Source organism: Saimiri boliviensis, chromosome X (genome assembly GCF_048565385.1).
Source record: "Saimiri boliviensis isolate mSaiBol1 chromosome X, mSaiBol1.pri, whole genome shotgun sequence".
Taxonomy (NCBI): domain Eukaryota; kingdom Metazoa; phylum Chordata; class Mammalia; order Primates; family Cebidae; genus Saimiri; species Saimiri boliviensis.
In genome coordinates this window covers 60,625,336-60,642,397 of record NC_133470.1, presented here as the reverse complement: position 1 = coordinate 60,642,397, position 17,062 = coordinate 60,625,336, and the positions used below count along the sequence as shown (strand labels likewise).

The following is a 17,062-nucleotide window of genomic DNA, read 5'->3' as shown; positions in this document are numbered from 1 at the left end:
TATCATTTCTTTATTTTTCCAAGCGGGAGAACAAGAAAATAAGATTTATCATTTATTTAATGAGAAGCAATATAATTAAAATTATTTATTTAATGAGAAGCAATATAATTAAAAGCTGATTTTTTTTTTTTTTTTTTTTTGAGATGGAGTGTCCCTCTGTCACCCAGGCTATAGTACAATGGCACAATCTTGGTTCACTGCAACTTCCACCTCCCGGGTTCAAGAAATTCTCTGCCTCAGTCTCCTAAGTAGCTGGGATTATAGGCAACCCCCCACCACGCCCAATTAATTTTTGTAATTTTAGTAGAGATGGGGTTTCGCCATTTTGGCCAGGTTGGTCTTGAACTCCTGACCCCGCGATCCACCCGCCTCAGCTGCCCAAAGTTCTGGGATTACAGGTTTCAGCCCCCCACTGCCCACCCCATATATTTTTAGTAGAGACCAGGTTTCACTGTGTAGCCCGGATGGTCTCAGTCTCGATCTCCTGACCTCGTGATCTGCCTGCCTCGGCCTCCCAAAGTGCTGGGATTACAGGTGCGAGCCACCGCACCCGGCTTTTTTTTTTTTTTTTTTTTTTCTGGAGACAGGGTCTCCAGTTGGGTTGCCAAGGCTGGAATGCAGTGGTACGCTCTTGGCTCACTGCAGCTTCCCACCTTGGCCTCCCGAGTAGCTGGAACTACAGGTGTGGCCGCCATGCCCAGCTCATAATTACTTTTTGTAGAGGCAGAGTTTCACTATGTTGCCCAGGCTGGTCTCAAACTCCTGGACTCAAGCGATCCACCCGCCTCTGCCTTCCAAAGTGCTGGGATTACGGGCCTGAGCCATCGTGCCGGGGCAAAGCTTAATAAATTTTAATGTCTGAAGGCCATTTGTATTTCGTTTCCCTGAGAGCTCCCTTCTAATATTCTTCGTCATGTTCCATGTGTTTGTTCACCTTTTTCTAAATCGCTGATTTATAAAAGCCCTTTGTTAAACCGCCCTTTATATATGTAATACAAATATTTTTCCAGTTTATTCTCCATATTTATATTTTGTTTGATCTCAAACTTAGACCTTTTACTCCAAAACTATTGGAAACAAAATCCATCTATGTTCTCTAACATTTTAATGGTTTCATTTTTTATTTTAAAATATTTGATCCATGTGAAATTTATATTGGCATAAGAACTAATAAGGCAAAAACTCAAGTCTTATTTTTTCCAAATGGTTTGCCAATTATCCTCAAATGGTTTGTTGACCAATCCATATTTTCCCCATTGATTTGAAATGTTGTTTTTCTTTAGTAAATTTTCATATGTACTTAGGTCTATCTCCAGACTTTCTGTTGATTTGTACCTTCTCCCATATTACACTCTTACACGCGTATCTGTGAGGGAGGAAAACAGGGTAGTGTTCCAGAAGAGAAAAAACTTAGGCAGTTATCTTAAAATAGCTCCTGATCACGCCACTGCACTCCAACCTGGGCGACAGAGCAGACCCTGTCTCACACATACACACACAAATACCTCACGTTGGAAGCTCTCTGAACCTTTCGTGGTTCAGGGTGCATCTCGATAAAAAAATTAAAAACAAACAAAAACACTGTGTGTTATCATGGAGAGGAAAAACAATTTGTGTACCTCTAGAGGGCAGCACTACCGATACTGGCGTGGAACTACAGATTTGAATTGCACCAGAATGAAGAACTTTCTAGAAACCACATATATTCAACGATGCACTGTTGCCTCAGATGTCATCATTTCCTGGCCACTAACAGAGAAGTTATATAGCGGATTCATGAATTTCATAGGAGGCTGGACTCCCAGATTGTAAAATCCTTCTTTACAATTCTCATTTTATGATAAACCAAGTTATATGTTCCACAGACACTAAAGGAAATAAACATACTTCTCAAGAAGGCTGTTTTGCCAATTCGGTAAGACTAAACTAAAAGAAAACAGAACTTTCCAATCTCACCAATCCTCGTCCTCCACCGGGTCTTGCAAGCAGCACAGCTCTTCTTTATGCCAGTCCATGTCTGTAGGGCAGACAAAGATATACTTTAAGCCAGAACTCAAAACCAGAGACATCTCTATACTCTACAGTTATCTTTGGGCGTCTTCCCTACCCTAATTTAAAGCCGAAACTTTGCTCTGCAAAATAGTAAGTATTTAAATTTGTTTTGTTGCAAACCTTTCCCACTCAGGCCTTAACCACTCCAATCCCTTCCCACCCCCCTCCAATCCCACCTCAACTTGGCAGCCTGGCTTCCACGTATCAGGCCTTGACCACCCCCACATCCCACTGGCCCTCTACCTCCCTACCCCTTCAGTCTCCTTACTCCCGCCCCAAGTAAGTCTGCCACCTACCAGGTATCAACCTCTCCCGCCTTCCCCCACCTCCTTACTCCCCACTCTGTCAGTCTTACCCAGACCAGGCTACCACCACCCTCTCACCCTCCTATCCAACCTCCACCGCCCCCTCACCCTCCTAGCCAACCTCCACCGCCCTCTTACTCCTACTACTCTGGCTTCTCACTGGTCTTACAAGAACCCAGCCAGGCCTTCCCCACTCCCTATTCCTGCCTCCGGCCAATCTTCCACCAATCAGGCCTTGGCCCCTCCCCGACTCCCTCCTCCTCCTATCAGGTCTGGACCCTACCCCCACCACGCTCATCCAGTCTTCCACCAATCAGGCCTCAACTCCACCACCCTTCCCCCACACTTGCACCTCCAACCACCTCCGGCCATCTTCACGGCTTCCAACCAGTCTTCCAAGCAGGCTTCGATGCCCTCCACACCTGTATCCAAATTCTGGTCTCCCACCACCACTCAGACCTCGACCCCCGCCACATACAGCCCTACCCACAACCCCCTGGCTCCCCCAACCCACATGGCTGCCACTGCCCCCTCCACCTCCCCCAACACCACCACTGGCACCCATACCTCCCCAAACACCACCACTGGCACCCCCAATGCTGCCACCGGGTCCCCACTTCTCCCCACGCCCACCAGCAACACCACGTGCTCCTACAACACTGCTCCCGCCACTGCCTCCGCCGCCACGCCAAGTTGCTGCTGCCGCTGCCACCCCGTATTGCTGCGCCCTTTTGCCGCTGCATCACTTCTTCCTCCGCCACAACATGGCCGCTTCACTACGTGCTCCTATTCCACTTCCACCGCTACCATGTGCTCCTGTGCCGCTACCAACACCACGACATACTCTTACACAGCCACTGGAACCCCAACTTCCCCCAATGCGGCCGCCGGCACCCCCACTTCTCCCCCACACCGCCACTAGGGCTGCCAAACCTTCTCCTAAGCCACCAGTACCACCACCTCCCCCAATGGCGCCCCCTCCACTTCTCCCCAGGACGCCATTGCTGCCACATGCTCCCATGCCTTTATCAGCTCCACCACCTCCCCCAATGCCGCCAGTGGCGCCCCCCCACTTCTCCCGGTGCCACCATTGCAGCCACCACGTGCTCCCATGCTGCCATTAGCACCTCCACCTCCAATGCCGCCACCGGCAACCCCATTTCTCATGCCGCCATTATTGCTACCACGTGCTCCTACACCACCACCCCCACTTCCCCCAACACTGATACCAGTGCCCCCACTTCTTCCCATGCCGCCACTGGGGCCCCCACTTCTCCCCATCCACCACCGGCACCCCCACTTCTCCCAACACTGCCACTGGTGTCACCATGTGCTCCTGCACCACCAGCAGCGTCCCCACCTCCCCCAATGCTGTCATTAGCACCCCCACTTCTCCCAATGCCGCCACTAGCGCCTCCACTTCTCCCCACGCTGCCTGCCACTTCCCCTACTCCCACCTCATTCCACCACATCTTCCACTGCTCAGTCCTACCCTCTCCACACCTGCTCCCACCCACCGCTAGGGCCTAGCCCAGGCGTCCCCAAACGTTTTACACAGGGGACCAGTTCACTGTCCCTCAGACCGTTGGAGGGCCGCCACATACTGTGCTCCTCTCACTGACCACCAATGAAAGAGGTGCCCCTTCCTGAAGTGCGGCGGGGGGCTGGATAAATGGCCTCAGGGGGCCGCATGCGGCCCGCGGGCCGTAGTTTGGAGACGCCTGGCCTAGACTATCCGCCCAACCTCAGCTCCCCTGCGTCACCTCCACTCGCACACCAAGACAGCCCCACCAAGGTCTCTGCCTCCGCCATTCCGCATTGTCTCCGAAACAGTTAAGTCACTATAAATTTAACAGAAATAAATATAAACAGAATAAATTTCTTCCAAAGGCCTTTGTATACGGAAACAGGCACATTTCTTTTGGTTCACAGGCCAAATATCAAGGTCCACGGACAGTCACAGTCCAAGGAATACAGTGGTCCTGTGGTACTAATTAAATTGCTCAATCAGGACTAGCTTCTGGACCACTTCAGCACCCATCTCAGTCCGACCAGTCAGTCACGTACCAGCTGTTGCAGCCTCTAGCGTGGGCCGGCACAACTCACCTCCAGCTGTCCGTGGGGCGCGTGCAGAGATCCCGAGCAACTGCGACGAATGCGAGGCGCAGGCCCTTTTATAGTCCCCAGATCTAGGGGGCGGTAAGAACTGACGTGTACCGGCCCGCGCTCCCCCGCTCCCCCGTACCCACCTATCACAGTGTGGTCACGAGGCAAATTTCAACTTTGCAATTTGGCGCCTAGCCGTAACGCTTCCAGCATCAGGTCTATCACTTCCCCCCCTCACGATGTTGCTTATTTGTCCCGAAGCGCCATTTTGATAGAGTTTGGGCACCCGGGGCAATTCTGTGATTAAAAGTCCCTAATAACTTTCTGAGTGATGGGGAGAAACGATGTCAAATCCTTCCTAACCAAGTTTCATCCTGCGAGAACTTGAATAAGCGAGCCTTGTCCCCTGCTTGAATTATCCAGACCTCTAAGTCCGTTATTCCAAGCACAGGGTGGGGCGTGGAGGGGCGGGGAGCGGGGTGCGGGTGGGAAGGGCGAAGCGCGCGGGAGCCAGGTCGAGCGTTGCGGGGAAGGCATAGACCCCTAGATAAGACCAAGGCAGCAACTCAACAGCGCCTGGCAACGGTGAACTGTTTACTTCCAGAACCCTCTGAACCCTGGAGATAGAAAAGGGTTGGTTACTTGAGACTTTTTGGCACTCCATACACACCAAGAAAAACAAATGGGGGAAGCAGCGCTTTCTAGATTATACCAGTTTCTCCAGCGAACATCCATACATTTCATAATGTAACCCTTTGGCTAACAGAATACAAAGAAAATGTGCCTGCATTTGGTATTATTTTGTGCTAGGTGTTGTTCCAAGTGTTTTATTATTTAATTCTTACATTTTAAAAAGTAGGCAATTGTTAGCGCTCTCATTTTACTGAGATCACACAGCTAGAAAGTGGCAGAGGTGGCAGGGCACGGTGGCTCACGCCTGTAATCCCAGCCCTTTGGGAGGCCAAGGTGGGCAGATCACGAGGTCAGGAGTTAAAGACCAGCCTGACCAACATGGAGAAACTCCGTCTCTACTAAAGATACAAAACATTAGCCGGGCATGGTGGTGCGCACCTGTAATCTCGCTACTCAAGAGGCTAATGCAGGAGAATAGCTTGGACCCAGGAGGCGAAGGTCGCAGTGAGCCGAGATCGCACCATTGCACTCCAGCCTGGGCGACACAGCAAAACTGTCTCAAAAAAAAAAAAGAAAGAAAAACGTGGCAGAGCTGAGATTCAAACTCCAACTCTAGTTCCAAAGCTTGCTCTTAAGCACTGGATTGCCTACCTAAATACAGTCACTTTCTCAGTTGATAGGGGATTGGATAAAGGGGGCTTATTACTCTCTTTACAATACAGTTGCAAACTAACCTCTATAAACCTCTTTATAAAAATGGGGATTACATAAGTGTGCCTCAGAGGTTTGGGCAAAGAACCAAAATGTTAGCTATAATTGAGAGGCATATTCGTCAAGTAAAAGAGTGAGTTAGGATTAGAATCAAATCTTAAAACGGGCAGTTCAGAAATTACACACATTTACTCCAGGTGTGCAAGCAGCAACTCCTTTAGACTGAAGGCAGGAGGAGCTAAAGTAGACTGGAAATAATGCAGATTCTTCAACAGAAGCGGACAGGAGTAAAAACTTTTGAGTAGGCTACTGGACACCTTTCTTCCCATAATAATCTTTTAGGAAACAAACACCAATCCACATTAGGGCTTTAACGGTACAACCAACGGAAGTTGGTGGGAATTATGCAAAATGCTACCGAAAAACATCTGCCCTCTCACTTATAACTCTGAGAAAACTGGCAGTGTGTTCTGACCCCTCATGCACTGATATCTTCCTCCTTCATGCTCGTGGCAGAGTTTGACCACTATACACAGCAAGTAGGAAAATAATTTTGCCCCCAAAGAGCCAAGAAAATAACGGTCCACATAAAGAGTGAAACAACAAGTGTAAATAAAAGCAGAGAGGTCATAAGCAAAAGAGGAACAAGCATGAATGGGTGTGTTGGGGATCACAGCCTTTCTCTTTTCCTTTTTTGAGATGAAATCTTGCTCTGTTGCCTAGGCTGGAGTGCAGTGGCACAATCTCGGCTCACTGCAACCTTCGCCTCCTGGGTTTCAAGTGGTTCTTCTGTCTCAGCCTCCTAAGTAGCTAGAATTACAAGCATGCACCACCACACCCAGCTAATTTTTTATATTTTCGGTAGAGACGGGGTTTCACCATGTTAGCCAGGCTGATCTTGAACTCCTGACCTCAAGTGATCCACCTGCCTTGGCCTCCCAAAGTGCTGGGGTTACAGGCCTGAGCCACCATACCTGGCTGCTTTGTCTTCTTAATGGATCATAAACTAACCCCACCCTCCACCAGACCTGGCTGAGAAAACAATTCCTAGTATCATAGCTAAAGAAGGGAAATTTGGCCCTTTAATGCTTTTTGGAGCTGTTCAAATACAGGTTTCACCACTGGATGACCCTATTCTTCAGTAACACTCAATATAACAGGAGACAAAATACATCAGCCATATTAAGGGGAAATCATTCATTTATTGTTTAAGGATCGCAAGACAACATCTTAATTTCTGTAGCACGATTTAAATGTTTTACTTCTTTGATAAAGCAGAGTACAATAGGAAAAAAAACAATTAGTTTCCAGTAATATCTATATCTCTAATCAGAATTAAGTCTTCCACAGACATGTTACCTGGAAATAAAAGCCTGTTACAATAAGCAAAGCTTCAACCAGAGCGGCTACTTTTCGTGCCAGGAAAAAGTTCATCCCTATAGGAGGAATGATGTGCTATGTAAAATGGCTGTAAAGTCACAGCCTTGAGGGCACTGAAAGTATATTATCCTATTATTCCACATGAAGTAATTCGGTGAATTTCAAACATTAGTTTTATCTGCAACCATGCTGGCAACCTTTAACTGATATCTCAATCATCAGGTAAGAAATAAATTAAGAAATCCCTTCACTGATATTCTGCGATTTACATTGTTAAAAGGTACACTGTTTATTAACATGTAATTCTAGTTCAGAATTACCTTTGAGACTCCTTGCTCAAAATTTGGTTAAGAGTAAGAATCTTTCAGAAATTCAAGTTCTTACTAATCAATAACTTGTCAGCTAGGATACATTCAGGCATCAGCTGCAACTACAGAATAGGTGCACGGCCTCAGCGCTTTGGAAAGACATAATCTAGAGTACTACTAGCAGACAAAAAATTATCTGCGACTGGATAGCATGAGTGCAGAACAGCACGACAAAACATGTATTCATATGTTGGCTTGTTTAAACCTCAAACCCTCAACCCTTTGTTAAAACCCCGTAATTTTATTCCTATGATTTTAATGTCAAAAACTCAAGTTCCAGGAGGACTGTAAGTCTAATTTGTACTCCAAACCAAGTACCAGTGCAGTTTGCTACTATTGAGGCTGAATCTGTACAGACTTCAAGGCCAAGTCCAGAAGACAGTTATTATAGAATACCCTACAAGTTCTAAAAAATAATTACTTGAATACACAGATGGTCCTTCAGAGATTTTACCTATAACCTGTTTCTTGGTATTTAATGCACCAGAGATAATTGTGACTTACTGATTTGAATACTTATACTTACCTGGGATTTCATTTCTGCTGAAAGAAATAGGAAGAACAGGACTCAAAAAAAAAATTTAGAAAGGAAGGTAAAAATCTTAACACACACTATCACTTTTGGAAGCAGCATAGAAGGGGCAGTCAAGGGTAAAACACTGGTGAAATAGGTCAAAATTAGTCAAAAAAAAATCTATATTATTATCAATGACAGTACCACAACTGTAACCTTCAGAATTAGTAATCACTCCTAAAAATCTTCATTTGGCACCAGACGGTGTGTTTAAGAGAAACACCCTAGGATGTTTTGAATCAGCCTTGATTTTGTTAGCTGAGTTACAGGAGAAATTTTAAGGGTGAGGGTATGGGGGTCAGGGAAGAGAAGGAAATGGGAAATGGACCAGAAAAAATCTTGAGTCATCATCTAAATCAACAAAGAACTGATAGCTCCAAACATTAGGTCAGACACTAAAACGACTGATATAGGCTCAAGCGGTTTATAAAACCTATAAAAAGACTACACCAGCAAAGTCCCTGTCGATCTGTCAGAGTTCAGAAACTAAAACAGGGAGTAACATTTTAGCTTAAAACCTTATCTCAAGAGAATCATATACACTTCACATGAATAAAAATACCTGAAACCAAACATTTTTAAAAGTTCCAATACCCAAAATATAAAGAAAAACATTAATCCAGAAGATTGAATCAATCCATGGAATCGCAAAGCGGCCGGACAATCTATATCTCCCCTCCACACTAACCATCCCATGGAAGACCAAGGGAGATCAGACCTTCCAGACCTATGCACCATCTGGTTGCTGCAAAATTCTACGGAGATTCCTTGTGGAACAGCAGTTTCCCATCTCTTATCTCTTGTGTCTCTCCCTATCATGCAGGAAGCAAGTCTGGCTGTGCTATTCTATTACCATTATATATCACCCATCTGCAACAAGGTACTGTACAGACAAGTAAGAAGTATGTTATCTAGTTCCCTTTCCCCCAGAAGGTTGAGGCTCAGGTATAGGGGTAATTCTCCTGTGCAGTCTTTCTTTACGCTGACTCAGTGACTTCAACAGGCTTAATCATGTGATCAGGTTTGTTGCCAGCTGCATAATGCTCCCACATCTGTAGATAGAGCCGCTCTAGTTCCATTGTGTATTGTTTGGTGTTGAACAGAGGGCTAGATATTCTTTGCTTCCAGACTTTGCCACGAATTTTCTTCAGGCTGGGTAATAAAAAAAGAGAACTTAGTTTACCAATCAGAGCAGAAACTCAGAACCACACCCCATAAATACCCAGTCCCCTTTGTGGCAAAAAATGCATGACCAAACTTTATACTATCTCATTTCCTGATTGGCTTCCTGTTATCTCAATGCTGAAAAAGGGAAGGGTCACAGCTTACATAATGCTAACACTGAAATGAGCTCACCTCCATGTACTCTGAAAAAACTTAGTTCTTTTCTAAACAAGTATATCCAAGGGATACCAGGCCTTCTCCATTTCGTCTCATTTCTACCTTTAAAATAAGAATTGACAATGGCACATGACTATTCCTATGTACTGTCAGAACATAAACTGCTTACCTTTTGGTAAGCAATTTAGCAATGTATGTATTAACCTTAAATGTTCATAACCCTCTGACCTAACATAACACTTTTAAATCTATTAATTTTTTTATTTATTTTCTTTTTAATTTTTGAAATAGTTTTACTCTGTTGTCCAGGCTGGAGGCACAGTGATGGCTCACTGCAGCCTCAATCTCCTGGCTCAAACAATCATCCTGCCTCAGCCTCCTGAGAAGCTGAGACTATAGGCACGCACCACCACACTCAGCTATTTTTGTAGTTTTTGTAAAGATGGGGTGGTCTCGCCATGTTGTCCAGGCTGGTCTTAAACTCCTGAGCTCAGGCAATTCTCCCGCCCCAGCCTCTCAAAGCACTGAGTTTATAGGCATGAGCCACCATGCCCAACCTTGTTTTAATGTTTGTTGTGAGAAAAGCAGTAAAATGGTTGTGCACATCTGTTGGTCTCAATACAACCATGTCCATATTAATGCTACTCTCCAAAGAGAAAGACCTATGTACTCTTTTTTTTAAGTTCTATGTGTCAATAGGAAAACAAACTGCCGTACATCCATACAGTGAAATACTACTCAGCAATCAAAAGAAATAAACTTGCTGAAAGAAGGCTTTAGAGTGCATACTGACAGAGTTCCATTTGGATAAAATTCTAGAAAAGCAAACTAATTTATGGAAGGGGAAAAAAAAAAACTCTTCAGAACAGTGGTTGTCTCTGGGGGTTGGTGAGAAAGACTGACTGAAAAGGGGCATGAAGAAACTCTCTGGAGTGATAGTGTTCTATGTCTTCATAGGAGTTTGGGTTACAAAGGTATTTTTCAAAGCTCACTGAATAGTAAAATTTGTGTATTTCACTGTATATAAATTCTGCCTCAAAAGAAAAAAATGGCCAGGCGTGGTGGCTCACGCCTGTAATCTCAACACTTTGGGAGACTGAAGCAGGGAGATCACTTGAGGTCAGGTGTTAAAGATCAGCCTGGGCAATCTGTCGAAACCCTGCCTCTACTAAAAATACAAAAATTAGTGGGGTGTGGTGGCTGGTGCCTATAGTTCCAGCTACTCAGGAGGTCGAGGTGGAAAGATTGCTTGAGCCCGGGAGGTGGAGGTTGCAGTGAGCAGAGATCGCATCACTGCATTCCAGCCTAGGCAACAAAGGGAGATTCCGTCTCAAAAAAATACATGTATACTAAACTCCAGTTAATGACAGCCATTCTTAAGTATTTAAAAAGAAGTATACTGATGTCTGCAATTTATTTCAAAATGTGTCAAATAAGATGGATTAGCAGATGAATAAAGAGAATAAATGGATGAATAGATATGTAATAAAGCAAGAATAGTAAAATACTAATGGTAGATTCTAAGCAGTAGGTATAGATATTATAAAATTAAAAATTTTCATAACAAAAATATTGGGGGAAAGTATCGTATGAACCAAACTACGTTCCAAAGAGTCTAACAAAGAAAACTTTTTTTTTGAGACGAAGTCTCGCTCTGTTGTCAGGCTGGAGTGCAGTGGTGCGATCTCGGCTCACTGCAACCTCCACCTCCCAGGTTCAAGAGATTCTCCTGCCTCAGCCTCCCAAGTAGCTAGGACTACAGGCGCACACCACCATGCCCAGCTAATTTTTGTATTTTTAGTAGAGACGGGGTTTCACCATGTTGGCCAGGATGATCTCGATCTCCTGACCTCGTGATCCGCCCTCCTCGGCCTCGCAAAGTGCTGGAATTACAGGCTTGATCCACCAGGCCTGGCCGAGTCTAATAAAAATTTTAAAATGCACTACAGGCTGGATATATTGGCTCATGCGCCTGTAATCCCACCACTTTGGGAGGCCAAGAAGTGGATTGCTTGAACCCAAGAGTTTGAGACCAGCCTGGCCAACATTAATGAGACCTCATCTCTACAAAAAACAAAAATTTTAAAAAGTCAGGCATGGTGGCATGTGTCTGTAGTCCCAGCTACTTGGAAGGCTGAGGTAGGAGGATCACTTGATCCTAGGAGGCAAAGGTTGCAGTGAGCCATGATCATGCCACTGCACTCCAGTCTGAGTGACAGAGCAAGAGCCTGTCTGAAAATAAAACACACTACATATTTTACTACAGTTATTTCTGGGCTAATGGACATCAATCTTAATTGTTTTTAATGCCTGGGCTCAAATTTCTCACTTTTCTTAGATGTATGTGACATTCTATGGAGAAAATTCTGAAAATAGTAAGTAGCTAATATCTGCCAAATGCTTACCAGGCACCAGTAACTATTCTAAGCACTTTACACGGAATGCCTTTTTAATCCTCATAACATCTCTGCAAAGTAGCATTAGCTACTAGCATTATGCTCCATTTTGTAGAAGAAACCAAGGCACAACACTGAGTGAGATTTATTTCCCCAAAGTCACAAAGCTCATAAGCAGGAAAGCTTGGGTTCACTCAGGTAGTCTGACTCAAAAAGTATGCTTCTTTAATTTCTACATAATAGGCTACTTCACAGAAAAACACAAAGAAAAAAACATCACCCATTATACCAAAAGAAAGACCTCATTTAAGAAATATCCAGCCTAGGCAACATACCAAGACCTCATCTCTACGAAAAAATTTAAAAATTAGCCAGGCATGGGGCATGGTGGCATGTACCTATAGTCCCTGCTACTCAGGTGGCTGAGGCGGGAGGATCGCCTGAGCCCAGGACGTCAAGGCTGCAGTAAGCCAAGATCACACCACTGCATTCCAGCCTAGGTGACAGAGTGAGATAAGTGGGATACTATCTCAAAAAAAAAAATACAAGAATGAAATACTAGTTTATTGTATGGATAAATCCTCACTCATCTAAGCACAACCTCTCTAATTCCTACTCATTTTCAGCCAGTTAAGTTATGCTTTTTTTATTTCTTACACGGACTGTAGTGAAGAAGTGACAGTATCAGTGTCAAAGATCAAACTTTTTTTTTGGAGATGGAGTCTCGCTTTGTAGCCCAGGCTAGAGTGCAGTGGCGCAATCTCGGCTCACTGAAACCTCTGCCTCCTGGTATCCAGTTCAAGCAATTCTCCTGCCTCAGCCTCCTGAGTAGCTGGGATTACAGGAATAAGCTACTATGCTAAGCTAATTTTTGTATTTTTAGTAGTGACGGGGTTTCACCATGTTGGTCAGGCTGGTCTCGAACTCCTGACCTCAAGTGATCCGCCCACCTCCATCTCCCGAAGTGCTGGGATTATAGGCATAAGCCACCGTGCCTGGCCTCAGTATAATTTTCATTGGCATTTCTACTACAGAGCCTGAAACATTTTCTTGTTAACCATTTGTATTTCCACTTCAGTGAGGTGTGTAGTCATTTCCATTTTTACTTTCCTATTAGGGGATTTAAAATGTAAATGTTCTGCAGTCTTTATATAGCCAGGCAATTAATACTTTGCTATCTGAGACAAAGATTTTTTTCCCGTTTGCCTTTTAATTTTCTTGAATATTTTTTATTTAGCCATTTACTTTTTACATAGTAAAACCTATTGATCACTTCATTTCTAAGAGTTAGAAACTGGTCCCATCCAGAGGGCATACAAGCTAGTTCACCTATTTTATATTACATTGATTTTATGGTTGCATTTTATAACAGCTACCTTCTCTCTACTTTATCATATAATTTGTTCATAGAAAAGTTTACTTACTATTCTAGATCAGTTCCCAGCTTCACAGCTATGTCTTCATATTCTTGTCTGTTTTTAGCAATAAGCTCAAGACAGCCTAAGCAAGTGAGCTGGGAAGCTGCAACTCGAGAAGCAAGAGTCTCTCCTGTAATACAAAAGATAACAACTGCACATCTGCGAATGTAAAATAGCACAGAGTTAATGTTATTTAAGTCCCCACACAACGCAGATGAAGAGAATGAAGTGAGAGTATGTATAGATCGACTCCTTCATGGTTATAACTCTACAATATTACAAGAATGTTAAACATGGGTGGATGTACATGACAGTATATGCTATCAGTTTAGACCAGGTGTTGGCAAACTACACAGCCTGTGAGCCAAATATGGCATACTGCCATTTCATACACTTTGTATCACTTTGCCTTCAATGTTGCTTCTAGTACATATAATTTCACCTGGAAGTTTCTCCCCGAAAGGAGATATTGAAAAGAACAAGGAAGATTCCAGCGATTTATCAGCAACTTACCTGGCATAGTCACCATGGGGGTCCCTGCCCAGAGGACATCCATCCCTGTGGTGTGCCCATTACAGAGTGGAGTGTCCAAGCAGACATCAGCCAGCTGGCCTCTCCTGACATGTTCCTCTTTAGGAGCGACAGGTGAAAAAATGATACGGTTCTGGGGCAGGCCCATGTTTTGTGCATACTGTTGAATATTAGGCTCTCCTACCGCTGGAAAACGCAACAGCCAGAGTACACTATTGGGAACACGCTTCAGAATCTAAAATAGGGAAAATAAGCATAATTATTAATAGCAGTCTTTCTCAACAAAGACTCCCAGAGGTCTCTAATAGTTCTACCACACTCTATTCTATCCATGCAGATAGACGCCTGCTGTGAACTCAAGTCTTTCCTTCACAGAGATGATGAGATCAATTGAATTAGCCCTCTTCTGCTTAGCTGTCCTCAGAGCGAGTTCAAAAAAGGAGAGGGGGTAGACGTCAGTAGACAAAACAAATTACCAATGGGCAAAATCTGAGGCAGCTAACTCCTGTGGGAATTGACACAGGCAGTGGGTTTTGTTAAGAGAGAGAAATTTTGCATTCCAAATTTCAAATCCCCCACTATGATACAACAAAGAAAGTTACCTCACACTTCCCTAACTTTACCTGTCTAATGTAAATTGGTCTTTTTTTGTAAAGGGCCAAATAGCAAATATTTTTGGCTCTGTGGCCACATCGACTGTTAAAACTGTTCACTTCTTCTGTTGTAGCTTGAAAGCAGCCATAGACAATGTATCAAACAAGCAAACACGTCTATGTGTCCATAAAACTGTATTTACAAAAACAAGCAGTGGGCTGGATTTGACCCATGAGTCACAGTTTGCCAACTCCTGATTTAGATTTACATCTACTCAATGTACCATAAGTTCAAAATCCCTTTCTCTGAAAGCTATGAGAACAGATGAATTTCCAAACTCAGAATATTTCAGATTTTAAAATAGTAGCACTGTGTGCGTGCGTGCGTGTGTGTGTGTGTGTTTGTGTGTATTATGTTAACACCCTTAGCAGCAACTTCCTACAAATAAACACATGAGTACCTCTGCACTGAGATGAAGGAACAGTCATACTAAATGGAATAAATAAAAGACTATAAATACTCTAATGTGGTTTGACTGTGTCTCCAGCCAAATTGTTCATCTTGGTAGTTCCCATAAGCCCCACACGTCATGGGAGGGATCCAGTGGGAGGTAAATGAATCATGGGGGCAGTTATTCCCAATGCTGCTGTTCTCATGGTAAGAGTGAGTTCTCATGAGATCTGATGGTTTTATAAGGGGCTTTTTCCCCTTTTGCTTGGCACTTCTTCCTACCATCATGTGAAAAAGCATGTCTTTGCTCCTTTTTCCGCCATGACTGTAAGTTTCCTGAGGCCTCCACAGCCAGGCAGAACTCTGAGTCAATTAAACCTCTTTCTTTTATAAATTACCCAGTCGCAGGCAGTCCTATATAGCAGCATGAGAACAGACTAATACACACCCTAATGTTAGTTCAGATAGTTTTGCTGCAAAACAAATTTGCCACACACTTATGAAAAAGCTTTTGATTTTCAGAGATTTTGTGAACACTGGGAAGTAAGGATTAAGGACAGCAGACCTGTACTCATCTGCTTCCTCTTCTCTTCTATCCTCCCCTCTCCTCTGAACATAAAACAGATACCAGGAGAAAAAAATTAAATTATCTCCAGATTACCTAAAGGTAAAACATGCTATTTTATTTTAGTTCTATGGGTTAAGAGCCAGTTACAGCTATCTAATATCCCACTTATGCAAACTTGTCTGATGAACTGAGATAATCGTATGTATAGATCAACTCCTTCATGGTTATAACTCTACAATACTACAAGAATGTTAAACATGAGTGGATGTACATGACAGTATATGCTATCAGTTTAGACCAGGTGTTGGCGAACTACACAGCCTGTGAGCCAAATATGGCATACTGCCATTTCATACAATGTTATTAGAACACAGCCACACTCATCATTTACAAAATGCCTATGGTATTTTCATGCTACGATGGCAAAGCTGAGTAGATGTGAGACAGTATGGACCACAAAACTGAAAATATGTACCATCTGGCCCTTTAAGAAAAAGTTTGCTGACCCTTTAGACAGAAGAACGCTTTGAATATGTAAATTTAAAAGGTTCACAATGACATGCTTAGACTTTGGAACCAAAATGCCTGAAAAATCAATAACTCTTGAAGATTATAAATGAGCACAAGGCCAGGCTCGGTGGCTCACACATCTAATCCTAGCACTTTAGGAGGCCAAGGCAGGCAGATCTCCTCAGGCCGGGAGTTCAAGGCTAGCCTGGCCAACATGGTGAAACCCTGTCTCTACTAAAAACACACAAAAAAATTACCCAGGCATGGTGGCACATGCCTGTAATCCCAGCGACTTGGAAGGCTGAGGCACAAGAATCACTTGAACCTGGGATGCAAAGGTTGCCATGAGCCAAGATCACACCACTACACTCCAGCCTGAAAAACAGAGTGAGATTCTATTTTTTTAAAAAAAGAGCACAACCCAGTTGAGTCACATGTAAATAAATAAAATGAATTTTTTAAAAGGTTCCATTTATTTATTTAGTTATTTAGAGACAGAGTTTCCCTCTTGTTGCCCAGGCTGGAGTACAATGGTGTGATCTTGGCTCACTGCAACCTCCACCTGCTGGGTTTGAGGGATTCTTCTCCTGCCTCGGCCTCCCAAGTAGCTAAGATTACAGGCGCCTACCACCACACCCAGCTAATTTTTTGGTATTTTTAATAGAGACAGGATTTCACAATGTTGGTCAGGCTGCTCTCAAACTCCTGACCTCAGGTGATCCACCTGCCTTGGCCTCCCAAAGTGCTGGGATTACAGACATGAGCCACTGCACCTGGCCAAAAAAAAATTTTTTAAATAAATGAGCAGAACAGCTCCTAAATGGGAGTGGAAGGACCATCTTCAGCAAGAAGCTCTGTATACAAAATCCTTATGTATTAGTCTCTGAGATGGTAACAATGAGTCTATGCATACTCACATTTGCCCACATCTGCAAAGTAGAAGGGTCAATTTTATACAACTGATTAAAGTTACAGTATACAATGGCATCTTCTGGTAACCCGTACTGAGAACGGGTGGTTACGATAATGGTACGGGGAACCTCCTCTCCAGTTGCAGCCTTATTGTTGATCTAGAACAAGGAAAAGATGACGGTTATATTTAAAGGCAAAAGGAGTCCAATATTT

General features: G+C 43.8%; 1 protein-coding gene across 2 annotated transcripts in view; it reads right to left on the bottom strand.

Annotated features, from left to right (window-relative positions):
• Positions 1-7,037: 7,037 nt before the first annotated feature.
• Positions 7,038-17,062, bottom strand: part of OGT (O-linked N-acetylglucosamine (GlcNAc) transferase) — a 42,273-nt gene continuing 32,248 nt past the window's right edge. For both annotated transcript variants that reach the window (XM_003943099.4, XM_003943100.4), the window contains exons 19-22: positions 16,855-17,007; positions 13,798-14,050; positions 13,291-13,414; positions 7,038-9,281 (exon numbers count right to left, since the gene is read on the bottom strand). In XM_003943099.4, the coding sequence (XP_003943148.1) occupies positions 9,107-9,281; positions 13,291-13,414; positions 13,798-14,050; positions 16,855-17,007 (705 nt within the window). In that variant the 3' untranslated portion in view covers positions 7,038-9,106. The remainder of the gene's footprint in view (positions 9,282-13,290; positions 13,415-13,797; positions 14,051-16,854; positions 17,008-17,062) is intronic.